The 27,983-nt window shown below is 34.9% G+C and overlaps 1 protein-coding gene across 1 annotated transcript; it reads right to left on the reverse strand.

Moving 5' to 3' along the window:
• Window positions 1-4,076: 4,076 nt before the first annotated feature.
• LOC136028628 (uncharacterized) lies at window positions 4,077-27,962 on the reverse strand (the record flags this gene model as incomplete). The annotated part of the gene is given in 5 exon segments (XM_065706459.1): window positions 4,077-4,259; window positions 9,584-9,690; window positions 14,258-14,330; window positions 15,494-15,669; window positions 27,878-27,962. Coding segments are annotated over 4 exon segments (318 nt in total). The 5' UTR covers window positions 15,628-15,669; window positions 27,878-27,962.
• Between the last annotated feature and the right edge of the window lie 21 nt (window positions 27,963-27,983).

The raw sequence follows: 27,983 nt of genomic DNA on the forward strand, positions 1-27,983 counted from the left end.
ACCTTTAAAGACAAGGAAGGAGATTCAGGGATGACCAGGTCCCAGAAACTTTCTTTTGAAAGGTTACAAGTTTTGAAAGTTTTGAAATATGACGAAAGTCAAATGTTTTCAGTTTTGTTTATTTATTTTTTTGAAATTAGTCTCTTACAACTAACACAAAATCAAAACTTAGGTAAACTTTTTTTTTTCATTTAGAAATAAAATGGGTGTCTTTTTATTTGGTTTTTCATTCCCCTCAAATTTCCCTATAATTTCACATTAATACCTCAGTGTTTTTGCATACATTCAAGATCAAACATAATTTCCATTACCAATAGTAAATCTTGTATGCAAACAGTAAGTTTTGGCTGTAAATTTTATTTTAAATTCACAGTTGTTTTTGATATGTAAACAAACTGGGTAGAAATGATCGCTGCAGTGCCAGTTTAAGTCTGGAGGAACTTTTATCAACAAAACCCTGTCAAAATGTGAACCTTGTCACATTGTTACTTTTGAAAAAATATATGCATAATTTAGTGTAAAAAAGCTCAAAACTTGTAAGATAAACACTAAACAAGGAAAGATAAAAATATGGAGAGGGAGAAGAGAATTACTTAATTTACATGTCCAGTAGATACAGATATTTTTTTTTACTTAATTAACTTAATTACTGATTTAATTAAGAGATTTGCCTAATTAACATAACCAGCACACGCAGAAAAAAATTCCTATATCGTTTTGTCGAAAGTTTTTTAAGGTGAAAGTAAATTTTTCTTTTTTTTATTAGAATCGAGTGAGGCGTAATCAAAGGTTGAGGAGGGGACTTGGAAAAAATAAATTTGTTTTGGGTTTTTAGGGTAGTGTAGCTGAAAAGCACGCAATTTTTGTTACCGAATCAGATATCTGAGGACAAGCATGTTACTTCTTATATGTAGTGCATAGCATGATCAAAACTATATGGTACCCTTGTCATTGGAATTCTTTTAACCAATAATCAGAAGGGTAGCTTTCTGGTAGTCAACTCTGTGAGATAATTAAATAAAAAAAATAGTTTTTTTTATCTGGAAGTAAGGAGCGACATTAAAACTTAAAACGAACAAAAAATTACTCCGTATATGAAATTGGTTGTCCCTTCCGCAATCCCTCGCTCTTTACGCTAAAACTTTTAATTGTTTTAAAAATAGAATTGTGACAAAGAGTCAAACTTTAGCGTAGAGAGCGAGGGATTGCGGAGGGGACAACCCATTTCATATACGGAGTAATTTTTGTTCGTTTTAAGTTTTAATGTCGCTCCTTACTTTGAGTTAAAAAAACTATTTTTTTTTATATTTAATTTCTGAACGTTTTTGAATTAAAGCATGTTTGATTTTGGCTCTCCGCACATAAATTATCAAAATGAAATTTGTATATCAATTCTTTTTTTTGGCTAAATGGCTTTCTCTTAATTTTGATCAGACGATTTTGAGAAATAAGGGGTTGGTAAGGAGGCCTAGTTACCCTCCAATGTTTCGGTTACTTAAAAAGGCAACTAGAACTTTTCATTTTTAACCAAAGTGTTTATTAGTAAAAAATATACGTAACTTAAGATTTAACTTACGAAACAAACTTTTAGATTCTTATGTTTGTATTATGTATATGAGGGGGCTTGTACCCTCGTTCACATCTTGCTGTTTACACTAAATCTTAAGTTTTGTCCCAATTCTTTAAGAATGGGACAAAATTACTAAAAATACTTTAGCATAAAGAGTGAGGTATTTATCTCCTCCTAAATACCTCTCCCTTTATCCTAAAGTATTTTTAGAACCCCTCATATGTGTAATAATCTCTGTTCGTTTTAAGTTTCAATGCTACTCCTTACTTTTAATTGAAAAAAACTTTTTCATGTTTATTTTTTCATTGTTTTTTTGTAGTAATGCTAGAAAATCCTGCGCCCTTTTATTGAATTTCCCTTGCCCCATGACATATTCCTCCAAGAAAAGATCCTCCCACATAACCCCCTCCGCTCAACCCACCCCCCGAACCAAAAAAATCCCAGAAAACGTCTGTACACTTCCCAATAACCATTACTGTATGTCAACTCCGGTCAAAGTTTGTAACATGCAGCCCCTCCCCCAGGGACTATGGGAGAGTAAGATACAATGACCCCTGGGGAAAAGAAAAAAAAACAAAAAAATAAAATAAACACGCACCCGTGATTTGTCTTCTGGCAAAAAATACGAAATTCTATATTTTTGGAGATAGGAGATTGAAATTTTTGCTACAGGGTTCTCTGATACGCCGAATGCGATGGTGTAATTTTCGTTAAGATTTTTCGATGAAGACATTCTATGACTTTTAGGGGGTGTTTCCCCCTATTTTCCAAAATAAGGCAAATTTTCTCAGGCTCGTAACTTTTGATGACAAAGACTAAATTTAATGAAACTTATATATTTAAAATCAGCATAAAAATTCAATTCTTTTGATGTATCTCTTAGCAGTTTTTTAGAATTTCGTTTACTAATGAGCCGGGTCGCTCCTTACTACAGTTCGTTATCACGAATTGTTTGACTACAAGTGAACCCACGCCATTGGTTTTGCCAGAATCTACCGAGAAATCGAATAGATACAACAGTAGAGACTCATGGATAATAAGTAAAACCTCAGTACTTCCATACTTAAGCACTTAAATCCTAAGAAATTACCTGAGTACCTTAGTACTAAATTACTTTTAAAAATATGCTTGAAAAAATAGTGGAATTTTGGATGAATACTTGATACTTATATTTAATTCAATATATCTTGGAGTACCTGGTACTTGTACTTAAATAAAAGATAAAAGTACTTGACGCAACACTGGTAGCAGTGCTAATAGAAGCAGCAGAAATTTTAGTAGCAGTAATAGTGGTGATAGTAGATACAGTAGCATTGGTAAGGAATCATTAGCTTTTGGATGGTACAACATCCCCCACGACAAGCCTTGTAGGTTCCAACTTCAGACACAAAACTTCACCTAAGATATTACTGATATATCAATCTGCCAACCTGCGAACAAACCACGTTTTATAATTTAGTTCTCCTTCTCCCATAGAAAATGCTTGAATATTCACGTTTATACCCTTAAGCACAATTGTAATAGTAGTCACAAAAAAAAGTATTAGCATTGAATGTAATGGCAGTAATATCAATAGTAGTAGCATTAGTACTAATAGCAGTAGTAATATCAAGCAATCGCCTTTTGGTCAGATCAACATCCCTTCCATCAAATCCAAGAAATTTCAACTTAATACAGTTAGTTGGCCACTACTGGGCCAAAGTTTAAGCCTAGGAAAATAGAAAACATCGTTCACCGGTTACTAATATGTAACCAAAAATGACTATTCTCTACGATGTGAATGTGTATACAGAATATTTATTGTTAAAGATTTAATTAATCTTGTATCAGCGTCCAATACATCGGGCGATAAACTAACTGTGTAAAGTAATCACTAGTATATGATTGAAGAGTTGGAAACGAAAATTGACACTACGATAGCAGAAACCAGACAAAATAAATCGGCAAAAGTATTTGAAAACATGTTGAGACGTGGATCAAAGTTAATGGTGAACACTTCCAGTACCTCTTGTGAACTATTTAATGTTCTCTATGCTATTCATAATGTTCTGTATTTACATAATATTCTTAAATTAAACCACAGTACACAAATAATTGACTTTTCTGTAAGTATCTGTACTTCCATTATCCCACTGGGCCTCTTTTTATTTTGAACACTCTCTAGTTCCTTCTCTTACATCTGTATATACTTATATCCCCTATGTACATGTCTTTTCTGCATATCCCTAGTTTATAAAAAAAACCAGAGCTCAACTTCTTACATAGTTGTATTTTTTAATGCACGGGGTCTACCCTAATTCTTAGATTGATATCCTATTCTGAGTACGTACGTGCCCCCGTACGTGTCTGCACAAGCATATAAGAAAAGTCGTAAAAATTCTTAACAGTTTATGTAATTAAATTCACCAACATTCAATAATCGTATTCTATTCTATTTTTTTTTAAGGATTTAACCAATTTTGCAATTCGAAGACTGAATTCACTTGCAGATTAGGAATCACCTTACCTCAATTTGTTGAACCGTCAAATCCAAAAATGTTAAATTGTTTCGGACTGCAATGACAGATTTTGGACCTTGACAGCCCATGGACGTGCCCAGACCGCCATTCAATTTCACGACAACTAACTTCTTCAACATGTCTGTAATTTGGTGGTCTCTGGCAGCTGCCAAATTGTTATAGTCTCTTACCTTCATAAAATTAATATTTACTAGTTATAAAGGAACAAACACGCAAATCTATACAACATCCAAAATACCACAAAAATTTCATAGAGTTGAAAATTAACCAATCAGAACTATGACAGGTCCACCATAAAAATGACCAATCAGAAATAAGCTTCGCCTAGGGATATGATCAGGCACAAACACAAAAAGACAGGAGTTTTCTTTGGAAGGGGAGCTGACACTGTTTCTCACAACTGAGAAAACGCAGCAATATATTGAATTCCTCCCAAAATATATACACTAAGTGCACAAAAAAGGATCCCAGATGTTACCCTGTTAATCTCATGTAATCAAACGCTTATAATTTAGAAATGTGTTGCCCAAGCAGTGTAGCTTCAAAATGCAACATCGTTTAAGAGCCATTGTATTCTTGGTATAGATCATATTTAAGAAAAGTGAAAGCAACTTTAAAATTAAAAAAACAAGAGCTAAGAGCTCATATGGCACTTGTGACGAGGCCGGAAGAGCTAAGAGCTCATATGGGACTTGTGACGAGGCCAGAAGAGCCAAGAGCTAAGAGCTCATATGGCACTTGTGACGAAACCGGAAGAGCCAAGAGCTAGAGCTCATATGGTACTTGTGACGAGGCCAGAAGAGCAAAGAGCTAAGAGCTCATTTGGTACTTGTGATGAAACCAGAACAGCCAAGAGCTAAGAGCTCATATGGCACTTGTGACGAGGCTGGAAGAGCAAAGAGCTAAGAGCTTATATGGCACTTGTGACGAGGCCGGAAGAGAAAAGAGCTCATATGGTATCAGCTCTAGCAAAATTCTAAGAATCAATAGATTGATTTAAAAGGAAAATCAGAGGCTTAATGCCGGTCAGGATTTAAAATAAGGGCTATGAGTCACGAGGACCTTCTAAATACCAAAATTAATTAAGATCTAATCACCCACTCGAAGGTTATAAATACCTCAGTTTTTTTAAGTTTTCCTCTCTCTTCAGCCCCCTAGATGGTCGAGTAGGGGAAAGTGACTTTTTAAGTCAATTTGTGCTGCTCTCTGACAAGCCGACAAATTTTCATCGTCCTAGCACGTCCAGAAGCACTAAACTCGACAAAGCACTGAACCCAACACCCTAACTCCCCCAAAGAGAAATGATCCAGTACGGTTACCTCAATCACGTATCTACGACATTTGCTTATTCTACCGACCAAGTTTCATCCCAATTTCTCCACTCTAAGCGTTTTCCAAGATTTCTGGTTTTTCCCTCCAACTCCCTCCAATGTTAAGGGATCTGGTCGGTAATTGAAATAAGAGCTCCGAGACATGAGTTCCTTCTAAATATCAAATTTAATTAAGATCCGGTCACCCGTTCTTCAGTTAAAAATACCTCAATTTTTCTAATTTTTCCGAATTAACAACCCCCAGCTCCCCCAAAGAGAACGGATCCGTTCAAATTATGTCACGTATCTATAACTTGTGATTATTCTTTCTGTCAAGTTTCTCGCCAATCTCTCCGCTCTAAGTGTCTTCCAAGATTTCCAGAATCCAATATTTCTGTATCCCCCCTCCAACCCCGTATGTCCCCGTTTTGGATTCGAGTTAAAAGTAGAACATCTGAGACATAACATCCTTCTATATATCAAGTTTCATAAAGATCTGATCACCCATCGGTAAGAAAAAGATACCTCAATTTTCACGTTTTCCAAGAATTTTGGTTTCCCCCTCCAACTCCCCCAATGTCACCTGATCTGGTTGTGATTTAAAATGAGACTTCTAAAGCACAAGATCCTTCTAAATATCAAAATTTATTTTGCAATAAGGCCTCTAGAATATTTAGATATTCTAGAATATTAGAATATTTGCCTCTTAAAAGTCATAGAATCTTAACAAAAATCACATCATCAGATTCAGTGTATCAGAGAACCCTACTATAGAAGTTTCAAGCTCCTATCTACAAAAATGTGGAATCTTGCATTTTTTGCCAAAAGACAGATTACGGGTGCGTGTTTATTTGTTAGTTTGTTTTTTGTTTTTGTTTTCTCCAAAGGTAATCGTATCGACCCAGTTGTCCTAGAATGTCGTGAGAGGGCTCATTCTAACGGAAATTAAAAGTTCTAGTGCCCTTTTAAAGTGAAAAAAATTGGAGGGCACCTAGGCTCCCTCCCACACTCATCTTTTTCCCAAAGTCACTGGATCAAAGTTCTGAGATAGCTATTTTATTCAACATAGTCGAAAAACCTAATAACTACTTCTTTGGGGACGAATTACTCCCCAACAGTCCCCGTGGGAGGGGCTGCAAGTTACAAACTTTGACCAGTGTTTCCATATAGCAATGGTTATTGGGAAGTGTACATACGCTTTCAGGGAGATTTTTTTGGTTGGGAGGAGGGGTTGAGGGGATGGGGTTACGTGGGGGGAGCTTTCCATGGAGGAATTTGACAAGGGTGAAAAAATTTCCATGAAGGGGGTGCAGGATCTCTTAGCATTTTTTTTTAAAGAACAATGAAAAATAGAATATGAAAAAAGTTTTTTCAACTGAAAGTAAGGAGCAGTATTAAAACTTAAAATGGACAGAAATTATTATGTATATGAGGAGTTCACCTCCTTCTGATACCTCGCTCTTTACGCTAAAGTGTTTTTATTAATTTCAACGATTTATTCTACGGCCTTTGTGATTCAGCGTTCATTCTCAAGGAATTGGGACAAAAAGCTTTAGTTTAAGCTTTAGTGTAAAGAACGAGGTATTGACAGGGGATGAACCTCCTCATATCCGTAATAAAAACATACGAATATAAAAGTTCGTTACATAAGTTAATTCGTAAGTTATGTATATTTGTACTAATAAAAATGTTCGTAAAAAAATAAAATTTCTAGTTACCTTTTTAAATAACCAAAAAACTGGAGGGTAACTAGGCCAACTCCCTGCTCCTTTTTTCTCAAAATCGTCCAATTAAAACTATAAGGAAACAATTTAGCCAAAAAAAAATTAATATGCAAATTAGGTTTTAATTATTCATATGTGGAGAGCCAGAGTCAAAACATGCATCAATTCACAAACGTTCAGAAATAAAAAAAACTAAGTTTTTTTTAACTGAAAGTAAGGAGCGATATTAAAACTTAAACCGATCAGAAATTACTCCGTATATGAATGGGACTGTGCCCTCCTCAACGCCCCGCTCTTTACACTAAAGTTTTTTACTGGTTTCAAACAGTTCGTGGTAACGAACTGTAGTAAGGAGCGACCCGGCTCAATAGTAAACGAAACTCTAAAAAACGAAATTTTGATGCTAAAAGATACATCAAAAGAATCGAATTTTTATGCTGATTTTAAATATATAAGTTTCATCAAATTTAGTCTTTGTCATAAAAAGTTACCAGCCTGAAAAAATTTACTTTATTTTGGAAAATAGGGAGAAACACCCCCTAAAAGTCACAGAATCTTAACGAAAATCACATCATCGCATTCAACGTATCAGAGAACCCCATAGTAAAAATTTCAAGCTCCTATCTACAAAAATGTGGAATTTCATATTGTTTGCCAGAAGACATCACGGGTGCGTGTTTATTTATTTTTTTTTTTTCTCAGGGGTTATGGTATCGACCAAGTGGTCTTAGAATGGCGCAGGAGGGCTCATTCTAACAGAAATGAAAAGTTCTAGTGCCCTTTTTTAAGTGACCAAAAAAATTGGAGGACACCTAGGCCCCCTCCCATGCTCATTTTTTTCCCAAAGTCAACGGATCAAAACTTTGAGATAGCCATTTTGTTTCGCATAGTCGAATACCATAATAACTAAGTCTTTGGGGATGACTTACTCCCCCACAGTCCCTGGGGGAGGGGCTGCAAGTTACAAACTTTCACCAGTGTTTACATACAGTAATGGTTATTGGGAAGTGTACAGACGTTTTCAGGGGGCTTTTTGGTTTGGGGTGGAATGAGGGGAGGGGGCTATGTGGGATGAGCTTTCCTTGGAGGAATATGTCATGGGGGAAGAGAAATTCAATGAAAAGGCGCAGGATTTTCTAGCATTATTATAAAAAAAACATGAAAAATAAACACGAAAAAGTTTTTTTTCAATTGAAAGTAAGGAGTAGCATTAAAAGTTGAAACGAAAAGAGATTATTAAGTATATGAGGGGTTCTAAAAATACTTTAGCATAAAGAGCGAGGTATTTAGAAGAAGATAAATACCTCTCTCTTTATGCTAAAGTATTTTTAGTAATTTCAACCATTTATTCTACGGCCTTTCTGATTCAGGGGTCATTCATAAAGAATTGGGACAAAACTTAAGATTTAGTGTAAAGAGCCAGGTATTAATGAGGGGACAAACCCCCTCGTATGCATAATAAAAATATATAAATATGTAAGTTTGTTACGTAAGTTAATTCTTAAGTTAGGCAAAATTTTTACTAATAAAAATGTTCGTTAAAAATTAAAAGTTCCAGTTGCCTTTTTAAGTAACCGAAAAATTGGAGAGCAACTACGCCTCCTTCCCCACCCCTTATTTCTCAAAATCGTTTGATCCAAACTAAGAGAAAGCTATTTAGCAAAAAAAGAATTGATATGCAAATTTCATTTTAATAATTTATGTGCGGATAGTCAAAATCAAACATGCAAAATTCAAAAACGTTCGGAAACTAAATAAGCAAAACTGTTTTTTTTTAACTGAAAATAAAGAGCTACATTAAAACTTAAAACGAACAGAAATTACACCGTATATGAAACTGGTTGTCCCTTCACAATCCCTCGCTCTTTACGCTAAAGTTTGGCTCATTGCCACAATACTACTTTTTAAAACAATTAAAAACTTTAACGTAAAGAGTGAGGCGTTGAGGAGGGGACAACCCATTTCATATACTGGGCAATTTCTGTTCGTTTTAAGTTTTAATGTCGCTCTCTACTTTCAGTTAAAAAAACTAGTTTTTTTAATTTAATAAAAAGTAAAGTTTAGAGAAAGAGTCAAACTTTAGCGTAAAGAGCGGGGCGTTGAGGAGGGAGCAGTCCCTATCATATACGGAGTAATTTCTGTTCGTTTTAAGTTTTAATATCGCTCCTTACTTTTAGTTAAAAAATGTTTTTTTTTTATATTTAATTTAAGGAAAGAAAGAGCGACACGAACTAGGATCAGACAGAATTTTGCATTACTTTTAACAAATCTAGTCCTATTTACTTGCAGATGGTTTTCTTTCAACTATATTCTGGAAAATGCCTCGGGGCAAAAACGGTTTTGATAAAATAAAAATATGGAAAATGTTTTTTTAAGAAAGGAGGAAAAAGATGGGGGTTTTCAAATAAAAGATGCGAAGAAGTCAAAGGCGTTGACAGGAATAAAAACAAAATGTCTTACCGAATCTTCGGGTAACTTTTCAATCTTTTCCCATTGAAGTTTTGTCCATCGTCTTCCAAAAATTTTGAATACAGTCTTTGAAACCCTTCAAATTGTTTTTCTTTTTGCTAAAATAATAAAACATTGATTTAATTTACACAGATCAAGACAATGTGTCACAAAAAAGGTTATATCTACATTATATTTCTTTCTTTTTATAGGTCAAAAATATAATAATTCTGAATGTAACATAAGTATAAGTTGGCTAATCATTAGTGAAATACGAGCTATATTTTTTTACAGCTTTAGGGCTAATACATGGCTGTTAAATTACTCTTAGTATTTCTTATATAAGTGAGTTTCAGTCCCTTCCTTGGTAACAAATTAATTCATTAGTCATTAAAGACTTAATTTCGGCCTTGATCTGAAACTGTTAGACAGCTATTCATTAACAAGGAAAAAAGATTCCTAAATTGTTTCAATTTCTTCTCTAATTTAAAAAATCTGTTTTGTACGTGTCATCATCTTTCCATGGAGGCATTTCTCAAGGAGAGGGAGTTGGATTTTTCGACATCCTTTAAAAACTATCAGAAATTCTATACAAAATTTTTTTTATTAAAACTTAAAACAAATAAAAAATATTATACGTATATATAAGGGGGCTGCTCACTCCTCAATATATCGCTCTTTTATAACTTTTAAACCCCACTCACATACGGAATATTTTCTTTTTGTTTCAAGATTAATTTATGAGTGAGATTTTGAAATGTGAACTCGTGATTCACAGTATATTAGCCATCATGTTTCATCATTCTGGTGTAAAATATAAACTTAAGGAGTTTTAAAATGTTAAAATATGATAAACTGTTCAGTTTGTACCCACTGATAAAAAAGTGGCAACAGTAAAGAAAAAGACACAAAGAAAACGCTGATTTGCCAACTTTATGTCTAAGCAAGTAGTAGACATCGTTCAGTGGTTGTTATTAAATAAAAAAAAACAGGTTTTTTTAACTGAAAGTAAGGAGCGACAATAAAACTTAAAACGCACAGAAATTACTTCGTATATGAAAGAGGCTGCTTCCTCATCAACGCCCCGCTCTTTACGCTAAAGTTTGACTCTTTCTCTCAATTCTTCTTTTTAAAACAGTAAAAAACTTTAGCGTAAAGAGCGGGGCGTTGATGAGGAAGCAGCCTCTTTCATATATACGAAATAATTTCTGTTCGTTTTAAGTTTTAATGTCGCTCCTTACTTTCAGTTAAAAAAAAAACTTGTTTTTTTATTTAATTTCTGAACGTTTTTGAATCAATGCATGTTTTGATTTTGGCTCTCCGCAGAGGAATAATCAAAACGAAATTTGCATATTTTTCTTTTGGCTTAATGGCTTTCTCATAATTTTGATCGAATGATTTTGAGAAAAAAAGAGCGGGGGACGAAACCTAGTTGCCCCCCGATTTTTTGGTTAATTAAAAAGGCAACTAGAACTTTTAATTTTTTTACGAATCTTTTATTGGTAAAATATTTACGTAACTTATAAATTAGCTTACGTAAAGAACTTTTGTATTCTCATGTTTTTATTACATATATGAGGGGATTTGCCCCATCGTCAGTACCTCGCTCTTTACACTAAAGCTTAAATTTTATCATAATTCATTAAGAATGACCCCCTGAATCACAAAAGCCGTAGAATAAGTAGTTGAAATTACTGAAAATACTTTAGCGTAAAGAGCGAGGTATTAGAAGGAGGTGAGCCCCTCATATGGGTAATAATTTCTGTTTGTTTTAAGTTTTATTGCTGTTCCTTACTTCCAGCTGAAAAAGCTTTTTCACTTTTATTTTTTAATTGTTTTTTTTTTAAATAATGCTAGTAGCCTATATCCTGCTCTCCCTTCATGGAAATTTTCTTCTCCCATTACAAATTCTCTAAGGAAAGTTCCCCCAGCATATCCCCCTCTTCTCAACCCCTCCCCCAAACGAAAAAAAACTTCCTGAAAACGCCTGTATACTTCCCAATAACCATTACTATATGTAAGCACTGGTCAAAGTTTGTAACTTGTTGCCCCTCCCACGGGGACTGTGGGGGAGTAAGCCGTCCCCAAAGACATAGTATAAGGTTTTTCGACTGCGCTGAATAAAATGGCTATCTCAGAATTTTGATTCGTTGACTTTGGGAGAATAATTAGCGTGGGAGGGGGCCTAGGTGCCCTCCAATTTTTTTGGTCACTTAAAAAGGGCACTAGAACTTTTCATTTCCGTTAGAATGAGCCCTCTTGCAACATTCTAGGACAACTGGGTCGTTACGATCACCCCTGGGAAAAAAAAACAAAAAAACAAAAAAACAAATAAACACGCATCCGTGATCTGCCTTCTGGCAAAAAATGCAAAATTCCACATTTTTGTAGATAGGAGCTCGGAACTTCTACAGTAGGGTTCTCTGATACGCTGAATCTGATGGTGTGATTTTCGTTAAGATGCTATATTTTTTAGGGGGCGTTTCCCCTTATTTTCTAAAATAACGCAAATGTTCTCAGGCTAGTAACTTTTTATGGGTAAGACTAAACTTGATGAAACTTATATATTTAAAACCAGCATTAAAATGCGATTCTTTTGATGTAGCTATTGGTATCAAAATTCCATTTTTTAGAGTTTTGGTTGCTATTGAGCCGGGTCGCTCCTTACTACAGTTCGTTACCGCGAACTGTTTGATTACCTAACAGACAATAATTATTCTTTAGGATATGAATATGTATTCAGAATATTTATTGTTGAAGATTTACTTTGAGACTTACACTAACGTTTACCTAGTGCTTAATAAAATTAACTGTAAGTAAGGAGTGACCCGGCTCAATAGTAACCAAATCTCCAAAAATGGAATTTTGATACAAATAAATATATCAGTATAATTGAATCATTATTCTTTTTTTCAAATATACAAGTTTCATTAAGTTTATTTTTACCGATCAAAGGCTATAAGATCGAGAAAAATTTGCCCTATTTTCGAAGAAAGGGGGAAATACACCCTGAAAGTCAGAGAGTCTTAAAAACAAGAATCTTGAACTACTAAATCTGGAACAAAAAAAAACCTACAAAATCTTGAATAAAATTCAAATCAGTACGCATTGCTTCAAGGTCAACGCAGTAGACACAAGGTAGTCACCGAGTAACAGTCAAACTGATTAATAAAATATCTCTCAAAGGATATACAGTAATTTTTTCTTGGCAAAGTGGACTTCTCTTGGAATAGAAATTTCTTGAAATTTTTTTCTAGTTACTCCAATGTGACTTTTAGTTTTATAGCTGTTTTGACAGAAAGGGAGAAGAAGGCGGTGAAAAGTGGATCATAGGTAGTGTAGTCGTGAGTGAGTTTATGTTGTTTTATTTCCAAGGGACTCAGGTGGCTCTGAAGTTTACCATCTTCATAAGTAGGAATGGTAAAACAGAAAAACATTTATAGCCCTATTTAGATCTTTTCAATTTTAGGTGTCTGAACTTTGGTGAGATATGAGTTCAGCAGTTCTGGTCGATGATAGTCAAATTCAGATGCTTTATGTGACGAGTTCCTCGTATATTAATATAGTTAACCTTAAGTAATTAAAATGAATTGCTTTGATGCAAGTTCTCAGCTCTGATTTAAAAACACTGAAATTGGTAAATTATAGGGAATATAGAAATTACACAGGAAATATAGAAAATACAGTTGAAATTGACACAGTTGAATGCCCTGAAGGAAAGACAAAGAAACGCCTGAAGGAAGACAAAGACGAGGCCGACCAAAGCACCCACTGTCGAGGCAGTATGATCGGGATCTGAAAGAGGCCAACATTTCACTCACTCCACAATGGGAAGATATCACGGCAACCGCACAGCTTTGTGATGAATGGAGAGGCTTTGTCGACACCCTATGCGCCACTGATGGCTCAGAAGGCTCTAAGGTTCTTACTTAAATTATTATTAAGTATTGCGGGTTTTGATTTTGGACAATCATACATGAGTTATTAAAACATAATTTGCATATTAATTTCGCTTTTTTTGGCTAAATGGCTTTCTCAAAGCTTTGATCAGACAATTTTGAGAAAAGGGGCAGAGGAGGGGGCCTAGTTGCACCTCAATTTATTGGCTACTTTAAAAGGTCACTTTAATATATAATTTTATTTGTGAACGTTTTATTAGTAATAAATATACATTTACGAATTGACTTACGTAACGAACTTCTATGTTCGTATATTTTCATTTTGTATATGCAGGGATTTTCCCCTTCATCAATAGCTCGCTCTTTACACTAAGGCTCAAATTTTGTTCCAATTTTATAAGAATGACCCCTGAATCACAAAGACCATTTAATTAGAGAAGCTCTTTGAGAGTACAAAAATACTTTAGCGTAAAGAGGGAGGTATTAAAGAGGGGACGAAACACCTCATATACGTAAAAATTTCTGTTTGTTTTATGTTTTAATGTTACTCCTTACTTTCAGTTGAAAAAAACCTTGTTTTTTTTTTAAATTGACTGGCAAAGAATTTGATTGCAGCGCCAACAGCAGTCTCAAGCTGCAAGACATTAACACCATATTTAAGTGTTTTTGGATTGACAATGACTTCCATGTCGAAGTTTTTTTGTCCATGGCTGTCTTAACGGCATCCAAACGTATCCATAGGCTATTTGTGTTAAAAATTTTGAAGTTTTAATTGATTTAAACTCACCAAGTTGCACCTTTGGTATTTGAGCCATCTCCAGCAAACGGAGCTTCCTTTCATGCTGAATGATTGTGCCACCCTGTTAAAACAAATATCCACATGTCAAATTAATGGAAACCATTGAAAAACGATTTAAGAAACATGCTTATTACAAATTTCTGGAGCACCATTTTGCGTTCCTTTCACTGATGTCACTTTTATAGATAGCAATAAGTTTTGATTCAAAAATGAAGCAAAACTTCTTTTTTTAGTATTGTTAAATCCAGAAGTCCTGACTAAGTCAGAAACAAATCGGACTTCCGATTCCGGGATTGATATTCTCAAGGAAAACAAAAATATCAATGGATCTAGCTAAAATAATTGCTGACAGATTTTCAAACAGAAAATACAAATAGGATACAATCTTATTGCAAATTTGTTCATTTGAAATGGATTTCCTTCATAAAGTCTTATCTATGGCTTTTAGACATCTGACTTTTCTGATCTAATTTTTGGGCTACCAGTCAAAAACAAAGTCTGAATTCTGTCTAAGCTTGAATAGTTTGACAGGGAAGAGCGGTTCAAACTTAGGAAAACCTGTTTGTAGAAATCTTTAGCTTTTAGAAATGTGAGCTCTGCTAGATGAATATTTAACAATGAGTATGTTTCGATGAAGCAAAAAGAAAAAAAAATTGACACTTTGAGCAGATTCAATAACGAACACTCCCACTCCAACAAAATGTTTGAAGATTCATATCTGAACTTTTATCCTGCCCCAATGGATCACTTCACCTCCGAACAATTAACAAATTGATCACTATATAGCATGAGTGCGAAAGAACGCCTATCTCCATTCTCATGAGTAGCTGTGCTCCGATAGGAATTTTCCTCATGTGAGAGGTGGTACTATAATGAACGTATAAGTAAGCTAAATTCAAAAAAAAAATGTTCAATATTAAGTTTTTCCAACACTCTACTTTAAAAGTCAAAACAAACCTTAAAAAACCTTTATCGAAACATCATCATCTTTGAAGGTTAACAATCTCAGCTTTTATGGCATATCTATTACATTTATGCTTTTGGAACTATTGATTTTTAATAGACAAAATAATAAATAAATGAATTAAATAGTAAATAAAGTAGTTTAGTTGTATAGTAAAAGGCTTATCAAACAATAATTAATGTGACAAATAAAGTAATGTGATAAATATTGTAAATAATAAAAATTCTTACACTCCTTGTTCATCGTCAATTGAGCAATACCTTGAAATAGGACCTTGAGATTCTCTGTGAATCCTTGGATAACATGTCTGAATGAAGGTTTCAATCCGTACGTCCAAATTTGTGTACTTGAGTATGACTTTATTCGTGTCTTCATCAATATTGAACGAATTCATAAGCACTAACGGAACATTAGTACAGTACTTCTTGTTCAAATACTAAAAAAAATATTATTTTTACAATATATATTTGCAATTTATTGTAAGTCACAAACATGGTTTGGTTTTCTATGATTACCGAATGAGATAAATGAAAACTCATTAAATAGGTACAAAAAAGTGTATATAATTATGAAACCAATAAATCTTTACCACTGAGCCAAACTACTAAAATTTGAGACCGCAATATAATATTTTCCATGTTTTTTTTTAGCTTAAGAAGCAACATCAAAAGCTTTGAATAAACAAAAAAAATTTTATACAAGGGTAATTGATATACATATTCCCCCGGTATACAATATGAGCCTTTTATTTTCCTTTTAAATCAATCTATTGATTCATAGAATTTTTTTAGAGCTCATACCATATGATATCTTGGCTCTTAGCTCTTCTTGCCTCGTCACAAGTGCCATATGAGCTCTTAGCTCTTGTTCTAGCTTAAAAAACAAAATCAAAAGTTTTAAGTGCACAAAAATTATTCTTATACAAGGGTAATTGTATTCCCCCGTTACACGAGGAGGAAAACATCTTTTCTTGTCATTCTGTTCTAAAATGTAAACATAAGGAGTTCAAAAATCACGATATATGACAAAATATTATGTTAGTATCCATTGGTTACAAGCCTGACATAATTTGCTATATTTTGGAAAATAAAGGAAAACACCATCCTAAAAGTCATAGAATCTTAACACGAATCACACCATCAGATTCGACGTATTAGATAACCCCACTGTAGAAGTTCCAAACTCATATCTACAAAAATGTGGAATTAAGTTTTTTTTTTTCCAGAAGACAGATCTCGGATAAGTTTTTATTTGTTTGTTTGTTTGTTGTTTTTGTTTTTTTTCAGGGTCAGCTCTATCGACCCAGTGGACCTAGAACATCGTGAGATAGCTCATTCAAACGGGAATTGAATGTTCTAGTGCTCTTTTTAAGTGACCGAAAAAATTGGAGGGGACCTAGGCCCCCTACCACGCTCATGTTTTCCCAAACTCATGGGATCAAAATTCTCAGATAGCCATTTTATTCAGCACAGTCGAAAAACCTAATAACTATGTCTTTGGGGACGACTTACTCACCCACAGTCCCCGTGGAAGGGGCTGCAAGTTATAAACTTTGACCAGTGTTTGAATATAGTAATGATGATTGGGAAGTGCACAGACATTTTCCGTGGGGATTTGTTTGGTTGGGGGGTTGAAGCGAGGGGGTTACCTGGAAGGATCTTTCCAAGGAAAAATTTGTCATGAGGGAAGAAAATTTTCATGAAGGGAACGCAGGATTTTCTAGCATTATTTTAAAAATAAATATGAAAAAGTTTTTTCAACTGAAAGTAAGGAGCAGCATGAAAACTCAAAACTAACAGAAATTATTAATTATATGAGGGTTTCACCTCCTCCTAATACACTGCTCTTTACGCTAAAGTATTTTTAGTAATTTCAACTATTTATTCTTTGGCCTTTGTGATCCAGGGGTCATTCTTAAGAAATTTCGCCAAAATTTAAGCTTTAGTGTAAAGAGCGAGGTATTGACGAGGGAGAGAACCCCTTCATATACGTAAAGAAAACATACGAATTTAGAAGTTCGTTAAGTAAGTTAATTCGTAGGTTAAGTATGTTTTTACTAATAAAAACGTTTCTAAAAAATTAAAGTTCTTGTTGCCTTTTTAGGTAACCAAAATATTGGAAGAAAACTAGTCCTCCTCCCTGCTCCTTTTTTCCCAAATTCGTCCGATCAAAACTATGAGACAGCCATTTAGTAAAAAAAATTAATATGCAAATCATGTTTTAATTATTCAAGTGAGAAGAGCAAAAATCAAAACATGTATTAATTCAAAAACGTCCAGTAATTATAAAAATAAGTTCTTTCAACTGAAAGTAACGAGCGATTTAAAAACTTGAAAGGAACAGAAATTATTCCGTATGTGAGAGGGGCTGTCCCCTCCTAAAGCTAAAGTTTGACTCTTTATTACAAGTCTACTTATTAAAACAATAAAAAGCTTTGGCGTAGTGACCGCTCCTTCAGCTACAAAAGGGGGACAGCCCCTTTCATATACAGAATAATATCTGTTTATTTTAAGCTTCAATATCGATCCTTACTTTCAGTTAAGAAACTTGTACGTCTAAGAAACTAAAAGACAATATTCTTTTCTTTTAAAGAAAAAGCAACATAAAATATTATTTACCATTGATTACAGGGGCATGTCTTCCCTATTATTATTTTTTTATTTTTTGAAACATAATATCATGAATTTGCCAGGCTGGGGTGGCCTCCTTTGTCCTTCTCTTGCTCTAGGCTGTTCTTTTTCTTTATTTTTGTCTTTTGGTGGATCAAAATTTTTGTTTTCGATAATAGGTAGCCTTCAATTCGAGCTTAGCCCTCTGTTGGCTTTATTTAAACATTATTATTTTTGTTTATTTTGCGTGTTAAATAAAAATCTTGAATCTTGAATCTAGGTTCACTAGCACGAGATGGATGACAAAAAGCAACAACTTTGAAATGCAGTTATTACTGCATAACAAATATCCTTAATATCATCAATAACTGTTGGACACAAGAAATAACCTTGTGGAACTCCAAATAAAGCTTCAACAATAGATAAGACATTTCACAGAAACCAGGATACTTAACTAAACGATATGACTAAACAGAAACATTTTTGTTGTTCTAACTATTTAAGAATCAAATTAAAGTATAATTGAACTTTACTTTTTAAAACAATAAAAAACTTTAGTGATAAGAGCGGGGTATCGAGGAGGGGACAGCCCCTTTTATATAGGGAATAATTTCTGGTCATTTTAAGTTTTAATGTCGCTCCATAATTTCAGCTTGAAAAAACTTATTTTTTGTTTGTTTAATTGTATACACGTCCAGTGGGCGTTTTCCGTCATAAGTCAACACACAAATATCGATTATCCCTTAGTTTTATGACTACCTACCTTAGTTTCACCCTAGGATGGGTGAATGATGGACTATCTATCAACAAAAAAAATTATATCCTTTTCACACAAAAAAGAAAAAGCTTATACCAGCTTTACCTCACTCAGACTTCTGTCTTGGCCTTTTCTCCATTTATCCATGGTCTGATAGCACCTTGATTTTAATTCAAAAATCACGGCAAATATCAATATCCCCAGCCTTGGTAGTATTCGCATCTGAAGTAGTAGTAGTATTAGTTGTGGTAGCAGTAGTAGTAGTGATAGTTGTAGTAATAGTAGCGTGCAATTATTGCTTTTTTGGTCAGTTGATCATGTTTCTTATTTTCCTGAAAGTTCTAAACTAAAATACCAAGTCATTCCTGAGTTAAGCTCTTTTGACAGCCCGCGTGCACATATTATGTGTGGATTCAGTCCATCATTCCCCTCAGAAGCATCAAATCGCTTATTTTGTGATTGAAATTTTATTGAAAATAAATCAAAGACCTCCACAAATCTCAAAGCAGGGGATATAAGTTATGCCCCTTACCCATTATAAACATATTTGGTTTTGGAGTGGTCATATAAAATTCCAAGGGCCCTCATCAGATTGGAAATCAGAAGTTCTAGTGCCCTTTGTAAGAGCCGGAAGTTATAAGGGGGCGACTAGACAATTAGCTACCTCACATATTTAAGAAGATTCTCGGTTGGTCCTGAATTGGCAAATGAAGCATAAAAATCACCATGGCCAGGAGGACACTGCCTATAAATGCAAGCCTCGATATAAAGCAATTAAAGCAAATAATTCAGGCTCACTTATTGTTTGGACAGGATATTGTCAGTGGGGGTTCTAAGCCAGATCAAAGGGGATTAATAAAGGAATTAAATAAAAGGAGTTAAATTCCTTTTATTTTGCATTTTTACAATCCTTTCCTTCCAGAGGTCTAAAACTGCTGCTGGTTATTACCTCATTAGATGTCAAAAGATACCATTTCTGATACTTTCATTGTAAAAATATATTGAAACAAGAGCTAAGAGCTCATATGGCACTTGTGAAAAGGCCAGAAGAGCTAAGAGCTCATATGGTATGAGCTCTAACAAAATTCGAAGAATCAATAAATTGACTTAAGAGGAAAATCAGAGGGTTAAAGACCGGTCGGGATTTAAAATGAGAGCTCTGAGTCGCGATGTCCTTCTAAATATCAAAATTCATTAAGATCTGATCATCCACTTCTAAGTTATAAATACCTCATTTTTTCAAATTGTTCCTCACCCTTTAGCCCCCCAGATGGTCAAATCTGGGGAAACAACTTTATCAAGTCAATTTGTGCAGCTCCGATACACACCTACCAATTTTCATCGTCCTAGCACGTCCAGAAGCACCAAAATCGCTAAAGCACTGAACCCCTCCCCCAAACTCCGCCAAAGAGAGCAAATCCAGTTCGGTTATGTCAATCACGTATCTACGACATTTGCTTATTCTATCCACCAAGCTTCATCCCGATTTCTCCACTCTAAGCGTTTTCCAAGATTTCCGATTTCAAATGCCGGTCGGCATTTGAAATAAGAGCTCTGAGAAATGAATTCCTTCAAAATATCAAATTTCATTAAGATCCGTTCACCCGTTCTTAAGTTAAAAATACCTCAATTTTTCTAATTTTTCCAAATTAACACTCCCCCAGCTCCTCCAGAGAGAACAGATCCGTTCCAATTATTTCGATCACGTATCTAGCACTTTTGCTTATTCTTCCCACCAAGTTTCATCCTGATCTGTCCCCTCTACGCGTTTTCCAAGATTTTGTTTCTCTCCTCCAGCCCCCTGTGTCCCCGGATCCAATTCGAGTCAAAAATGGAGCATCTGAGACATAAGATCCTTCTATATATTAAGTTTCATTAAGATCCGATCACCTATTCCTAAGATAAAACTACCCCAATTTTCACGTTTTCCAAGAATTCCGGTTTCCCCTCTAACTCCCCCAATGTCACAGGATCCTGTCAGAATTTAAAAAAAGAGCTTTAAAGCACAAAATCCTTCTAAATATCAAATTTCATTAAGATCTGATCACCCATTCCTAAGTTACAAATACATCATTTCCCCCCCCCCCCCCCAACTCCACCAAAGAGAGCTGATCTGGTCCGGTTATGTCAGTCACCTATCTTAGACTTGTTTTTATTCATCACATCCAGTTTCATCCTGATCTCTCCACTTTAATTATTTTTTAAGATTTCCAGTCCCCCTCCCCAATGACGATGGATCCGGTTGAGATTTAAAATAAGAGATCTGAGTTACGAGATCCTTTTAAATATGAAGTTTCATGGAGATCCGATCACTCCTTCGTAAGCTAAAAATAAGTCATTTGTTTTAATTTTTCAGAATTAACCCTCCTCCCCCCGAACTACCCCAAATAGAGCAAATCCGTTTCAATTATGTCAATTACGTATCTAAGACTTCTGCCTATTTTTCCTACCAATTTTCATTCCGATCCCTCCACTCTAAGCGATTTTCCATGATTTTAGGTCACCCCCCCCCAAAAAAAAAACTCCCCCCAATGTCACCAGATCCAGCCAGGATTTAAAATAAGAGCTTTGAGACAGGATATCCTTCTATATATCAAATTTCATTGAGATCCGATCCCCCGTTCAAAGTTAAAAATACCTCATTTTTTCAAATTTTTTAGAATTAACCCTCCTCTCCAAACTACCCCAAAGAGAGCGGATCCGTTCCAATTATGTCAATAACGTATCTAAGACTTCTGCTTATTTTTTCCACCAAGTTTCATCCCGATCCCTCCACTCTAAGTGTTTTCCAAGATTTTAGGTTTCCCCCTCCCAACTCCCCCTAATGTCACCAAATCCGATTGGGATTCAAAATAAGAGCTCTGAGACACGATATCCTTCCAAACATCAAATTTCATTAAGATCTGATCAACCGTTCGTAAGTTAAAAATACTTCAATTTTTCCGAATTAACCGGCCCCCCACTCCCACCCAGATGGTCAAATCGAGAAAACAACTATTTCTAATTTAATCCGGTCTGGTCCCTGATAAGCCTGCCAAATTTCATCGTCCTAGCCTACCTGGAAGTGCCTAAAGTAGCAAAACCGGGACCGACAGACGGACCGACCGACATAATTTGCGATTGCTATATGTCACTTGGTTAATACCAAGTGCCATAAAAACCCTCAAGGTACATTTTTCTTCCCTTGAGATGTTTGCCAGGCGACACCTCTCAAACTAGTTAATCGAACTCTGCAAACCCAACTTCATCAGGAAATTGAACTATTTCTTGGTTGGACCCTTGGACCCTTTATTCATATCCTTAAATAAAACAATTTTCATTTGAACCAAAAAATGAACAAAAAAATGCTCTAATTATTAAATTGCTAAATTTTTAGTGATTTTAATCATATTTCAAAAGTTGAATCAATTTGCTAGAGGTTTGAGATTATATTTTTTTGTAATCAATACACTTATAATAGCATACAGATTCCCCCTTCCTCCAAAAAACGATTATTTGGCCCACATATTAGGGGTGACATGTATGGGTACTTGTAATATATGCCCTAACTAATGTTCTTCTAACATGCTTTTCTGATGCTCAATCCTAATAAAATATACCGAAGTAAGATAAAGATATTATACTTTAGAAACAAACTTGGGCTATATATTTGCACAATAGGGGTTGGGGTGGGGTTAGGTATAGCGAGTCTGCATGCCTAATTTGTTAGCTACAATATTCTGCACATTGTGTAGTAAGAAATGTTTTCTAACTTCAGACCGTCCAAATAATTTACCCCCCCCCCCCTTGATGTAAAAATATACAGCTTAAATTTGATATTATCCATCAATTCTGTCACTTATTTTTTTCTTGTCTCACGCTAAGCTGAAAGAAACTAAGGAAAACAAGAGCCAAGAGCTCATATGGCACTTGTGACGAAGTCGGAACCTAAAATTAGATTCGGTACTAGAGTTATCGATTTCATCATCCTAGGACGTCAAGAAGCACCGAACTCGCCAAAGAACTAGAGATCACCCCAACTCCTCCAAAGAGAGCGGATCCAATTCGGTTATGTCAATCCCGTATCTAGTACTTATAATAACTTGTACTTACTCTTCCCATCCAGTTTAACCCTGATCTCTTCACTTTAAGCATTTTCCAAAATTCACGTTTCCCCCTCCAACTCCTCCAATATCACTGGATACTGTCGGGATTCAAAATAAGAGCTCCGAGACACGATGTCCTTTTAAATATCAAATTTTATTAAGATCTGGTTACCCATTCGCAAGTTAAACATACCTCTAATTTTTTTTATTTTTCCTCTCCCTCCAATCCCCAGATGGTTGAATCAGGGAAATGACTGTTATCAAGTCAATTTGTGCAGGTTCCTGACACACCAACCAATTTTCATCCTCCTAGGTCGTCCAGAAGCACGGAACTCCCAAAAGAACTGGAAATCCCCCCCCCCAACTCCTCCAAATAGAGTCGATCCGTTTCAACTATAACAATCACGTATCTAGAGATTGTGCTTATTCTTCCCATCAAGTTTCGTCCCGATCTCTCCACTTTAAGCGTTTTCCAAGATATCCGGTTTCCAAGATTTTTGTTTCCCCCCTCCAAACCCCTATGTCCCCAGATCCGATTCAAAGTGAAAATGGAGCATCTGAGACGTAAGATCTTTCTGTATATCAAGTTTCATTAAGATCCAATCTCCCATTCGTAAGATAAAGATACCTCAATTTTCACGTTTTTCCATGATTTTTGGTTTTCCCATTCAGCTCCCTCCAATGTCACTGGATCTGGTTGTGATTTAAAATGAAAGTTCAAAAGCACCAATTCCTTCTAAATATCAAATCCTATCAAGATCTGATAACCCGTTCGTAATTTGAAAATACCTCATTTTTTCTAATTTTTCCGAATTACTCCCTCCCCCCAACTCCCCCAAAGAGAGCGGATCTGGTCCGTTTATGCAAGTCACGTATCTTAGACTTGTGCTCATTCTTCCCACCAAGTTTCATCCTGATAATTCCGTTTTAAGCGTTTTCCAAGATTTCCGATCCTCCCAACTCCCCCAATGCAACTGAATCCGGTTGGAATTTAAAATAAGAGATCTGAGTTACAAACTTCTTCTAAATATGAAATTTCATTAAGATTCGATCACTCCTTTGTAACTTAAAAATGCCTCATTTTTTTTCTATTTTTTTCAGAATTAACCCCCCCCCCCCCAACTCCCCCAAAGAGAGTGGATCTGATCCGGTTATGTCAATCACGTATCTAGGACTTGTGTTTATTTTTTTCGCCAAGTTTCATCCCAATCCCTCCACTCTAAGCAATTTCCATGATTTTAGGTCCCCCCCTGACTCCCCCAATGTCATCGGATCCTGTCAAGATTTGAAATAAGAGAGCTCTGAGACACAATATCAGTCTATATATTAAATTTCATTAAGATCCAATCACCCGTTCGTATGTAAAAGATACTTCATTTTTTCTAATTTTCCGAATTAAACGTCCCCCACTCCCCCCTCCAGATGGTCGAATCAGGGAAACAACTATTTCTAATTTAATTTGGTTTGGTCCCTGATACGCCTGCCAAATTTCATCGTCCTAGCTTATCTGGAGGTGCCTAAACTAGCAAAACTGGGACAGACACACCAACCAACAGAATTTACGATCGCTGTATATCACTTGGTTAGTACCAAGTGCCATAAAAAACTGGTGCTTAACTGAAAATTGAGCATCCTTAATTTAAAAAAAAAAACACTTATTTAGTATTGACCTGATGATTTCATGACCTTTGAAAACCTGCCAAGAACCTTCTAAATTTGTCTTCTTTTTTCCGCAGCCTACTTTAGATTTTTTCTGCTTCTAATCCCTTTTTGTTGCATCAGTTTTGTGTGTTCAGTAAAGTGTTAGTTAATCAAAATTTTGCATGCACAAAACAATATGACAAGTCAGTTTATTTGAAATAGTTTTCAGCTATATGCTGTGTTAACTCCGAAGTAATAATCTTGTTCTGTTTAAGTTTCAACTTTGCTCTTTACTTACGTTAAATGCAAAAAAAGGTGAGCATCATTATAGCTCAAAACAAACAGATATTATTCCTTACATAAGGGAACAGTCCCCCTCCTCAATACCTTGCTCTTTACACCAAAGCTTTTACCACTTTTAAAAAAGCTTCCTGCTCTAATTAAACAGGACTTGTTCTTCAAAATCGGAGAAAACAGTCAAACTTTAGCGTAAAGATTAGGTTATTGAGGAGGCGGATAACCCCTTAATATATGGAATAATTTATGTCCAGTTTGCATTTTAATGTTGCTCCTTAATTTCAGTTGAAATTTTTTTTATTCTATTTCTGATCGTTTTTAGAATAATGCCGATAAATCAGGGTCACTTTCAATGAAAAATTCCTTCCTCTTACAGGAAACTCCTCAGTGAAACTCCCACCCCCACAAACTCCCTCCAGACAATTAAATTCCTTCTAAAAATCCCCCCCACTAAAATTCTTTCAGATTTGAAAAAGACTAATTTTTAATCTTTCATGATCACTCTGGAGATCCCTTTTTCCTTAAAAATTTTATACGGGAATCCAAAGCTCTTAAAACAGCCCAGGATAATTTTTCCCCAGACATCTTCATATGCGAAATACAGTTGATAAAAAGCAAGTTAGACAAGTAAAAAGAATTACGTACAGGAATTCTAACAAACCCCCCAGTTTAAAAATTTCTCCTGGAAAGCTTACCTCCTAAAATTTGCCTCTTCGCGAGAAATCCTTTCAATAGAAATCAACTCCAAGAAAAAGATCCTCTCCCCCCAAAAATATCTATATATGTCCCCTCTCCCCACGGATAGTGGGGATTATGTTGCCCCTAAAGGTATAACTATAATATTTTACAACTATGTTGAACAAATTGATATCTCAAATTTTGAACCGACGACTTCGAGGAAAAAAGAGGTGATGGAGGAGGGCTTCTTACCCTCCAATCTCTTTCATTACTTAAATAAGTTACTAGAATTATTAAGTTCCGCTCCAATGCCGGCTCTTCCACTCTTCTAGGACCATTATTTTAGATGATCAGCACGGAATAAAAATAAAATAAAAACAAATCCATGATCTTCTTCAGGCAAAAAAAAAAAAAATGCGAAATTCTATATTTTTGTATATGGTAGTTTGAAAATTATACAGAAGGGTTCTTTGATACACTGAATCTAATGGCATGATTTTCATTAAGACTCCTTGACTTTTGAGGGATTTTTTTTTACCACTTTTCAAAAATCATGCAAATTTTCTCAGCCTCGTAGAGTTGATGAGTAGCACTTAAACCTGACAAATTTATATATTTAGAATCGGCATACATAATAAGTTGATTCTTTTGTTATATCTATTAATGTCAAAATTCTGTTCAATAGAGTTTCCTTTACTATATAGCCGCGTCGATCCTTGTTTACAGTTCCTTACCACAAACTATTTGATCAGTAAAACTTTATTTTTAAGGAACTAGATTTTGTTTTGTCTTTATTTATTAAAAATATACACAATAGAGCTTGTAAAAGGATCATTGGCCAACTCAGGCCAAAAAACTAAAAAATCAAACTTAAATTAAATTTTTCAAATTTGTTATTAGAATTAAGTTTTGTTTTGTGGCTCTCTTAAACCTTCCATTGGAAAAATCTTCGATTTTCGCAAGAATTTTTGATTTTGTCGCAAAATAAAAGATATCAGTCAAGACCTCCCTCCTAGGTGTTCAAATCTCCCTCCTGGAAAACTACCCCTGGTAAATACATCCCACCCCCTCCCCCATGAAAAGTATCCAACTGTAATATATCCCCACTCCCAGACATACTCCTTCCCCAAAAACAAAAATACATAGAAGGGATAAGGAAAGTGGAAAAGAGGAATTTACACACCATTAGTATCTAAAAAACTTATAAAAAATCTGCAATTAAATTTTTGTAGAAAAAACTTCACATAAGATTCTGTTATTTTGGCAGTAGCGGGGCCCAAATTAGATAAAAAGAAGAAGAAAAAAGCTAGGAAAAAGAAATGTGGGTGAAAAACATAAAATTAAGCTAAAAAATATGGTATCAAAAAGCTTATAATGGTTTAGAATTCCTGTGAAAGCATAATTGGTTTTGGGAATAACAGATTCTTACTGTATAAGTTTTTACGGACGAGCGTAAAACTACCACAATTCACTATTAATAAATAAATGGAACCCTTATCGAACAGAAATTACAACAAAATAACCTAGTCAAATTCAAAACGAACCAAGTTTACATGAATAGGCTGATATCCCCCATACCTTATCAAGACCAGAAAATATTTTTCACATTACTAAAAAAACAAAAGAAATTACCGTAGATTGTCAGTTTGATGTACGTATACTGATGTTTATTTATTCCTTCAAGTCTTAATGATTCTTTATTTATTAAAGTAAAGAAGTGAAAAAATTTAAAATTTGTTTTGTTGTTAGCAAATTGTACATCAAGTTCTGGTTTTGAGAGGTCATGGGGGTTGTCAGTCGTAGTCATGTTAATCTTTGCTCATTCTGATTTTGACTAGGTTATTTACTGTAATTTCTGTTCATTTTTATTTTATTTATGGGTCGTTGTTTATTATCTGTAAGCAATGAAAAAATTATAAAAATTAAAAAGGCACTTAAATTTCTGTTATGTGGCTCTTTGATTGTTTTGTAAAGAGGGAGGGAGGTAGATACCTAAAAGGGTATATTTTAAGGGCAAAACATCTTTTCTCTCATTAAGCCTTCAGATAAATTCAGAATTAGGTCTAAGGAAGAGGCAAGGGGAGGTTGGAAGTAGAAATTGACGAATAATCCCCAAAGCCGTAACCAGGACTTTTGTTAGGGGGGTTGTTTTGGAAGGGTACAAAGAAGCTTTAAAGAAACACGGGAAAAATATGACACTAACATTCTCTCCCTTACGATTTCAGGGAATATTTCTGGTCGACGCTGTTATTATCAAAGTAGAGTGATATTAAAACCAAAAATGAGCAAAATTTATTCTATTCTGAGAAGAACATATAGGACGTATACTGCCCATTCTCATTGGCAGCTCCACCTCATAGTCACTGAAAATTTGGAGGGTGCTCGTTACATCAAAAAATGACAGTTCTAGTCTTTTTTTAAAAGTCGAAAGTGATTGGAGACCAACCAACCACAAGGGGCATTTTTGATGGGGAGGAAGGGGGGATTAACGCCATGGCTCCTCTGATCGGCTCTCATCAGGGCAGAATAAAAAAAAATTACACACAAAAGTCCACAGTACAATATAAAAAAACAAACCTTTAAACAAAACACTAAAACTAAACGAAAAAGACCCTTTCTATGCAACGGTGAAAGGGCAACTGAATAAAAAATACGACAGTGAATGGCAATTCAAACTTTCATT

Source organism: Artemia franciscana, chromosome 7 (assembly GCF_032884065.1).
Source record: "Artemia franciscana chromosome 7, ASM3288406v1, whole genome shotgun sequence".
In the NCBI taxonomy this organism is placed as follows: Eukaryota; Metazoa; Arthropoda; class Branchiopoda; order Anostraca; family Artemiidae; genus Artemia; species Artemia franciscana.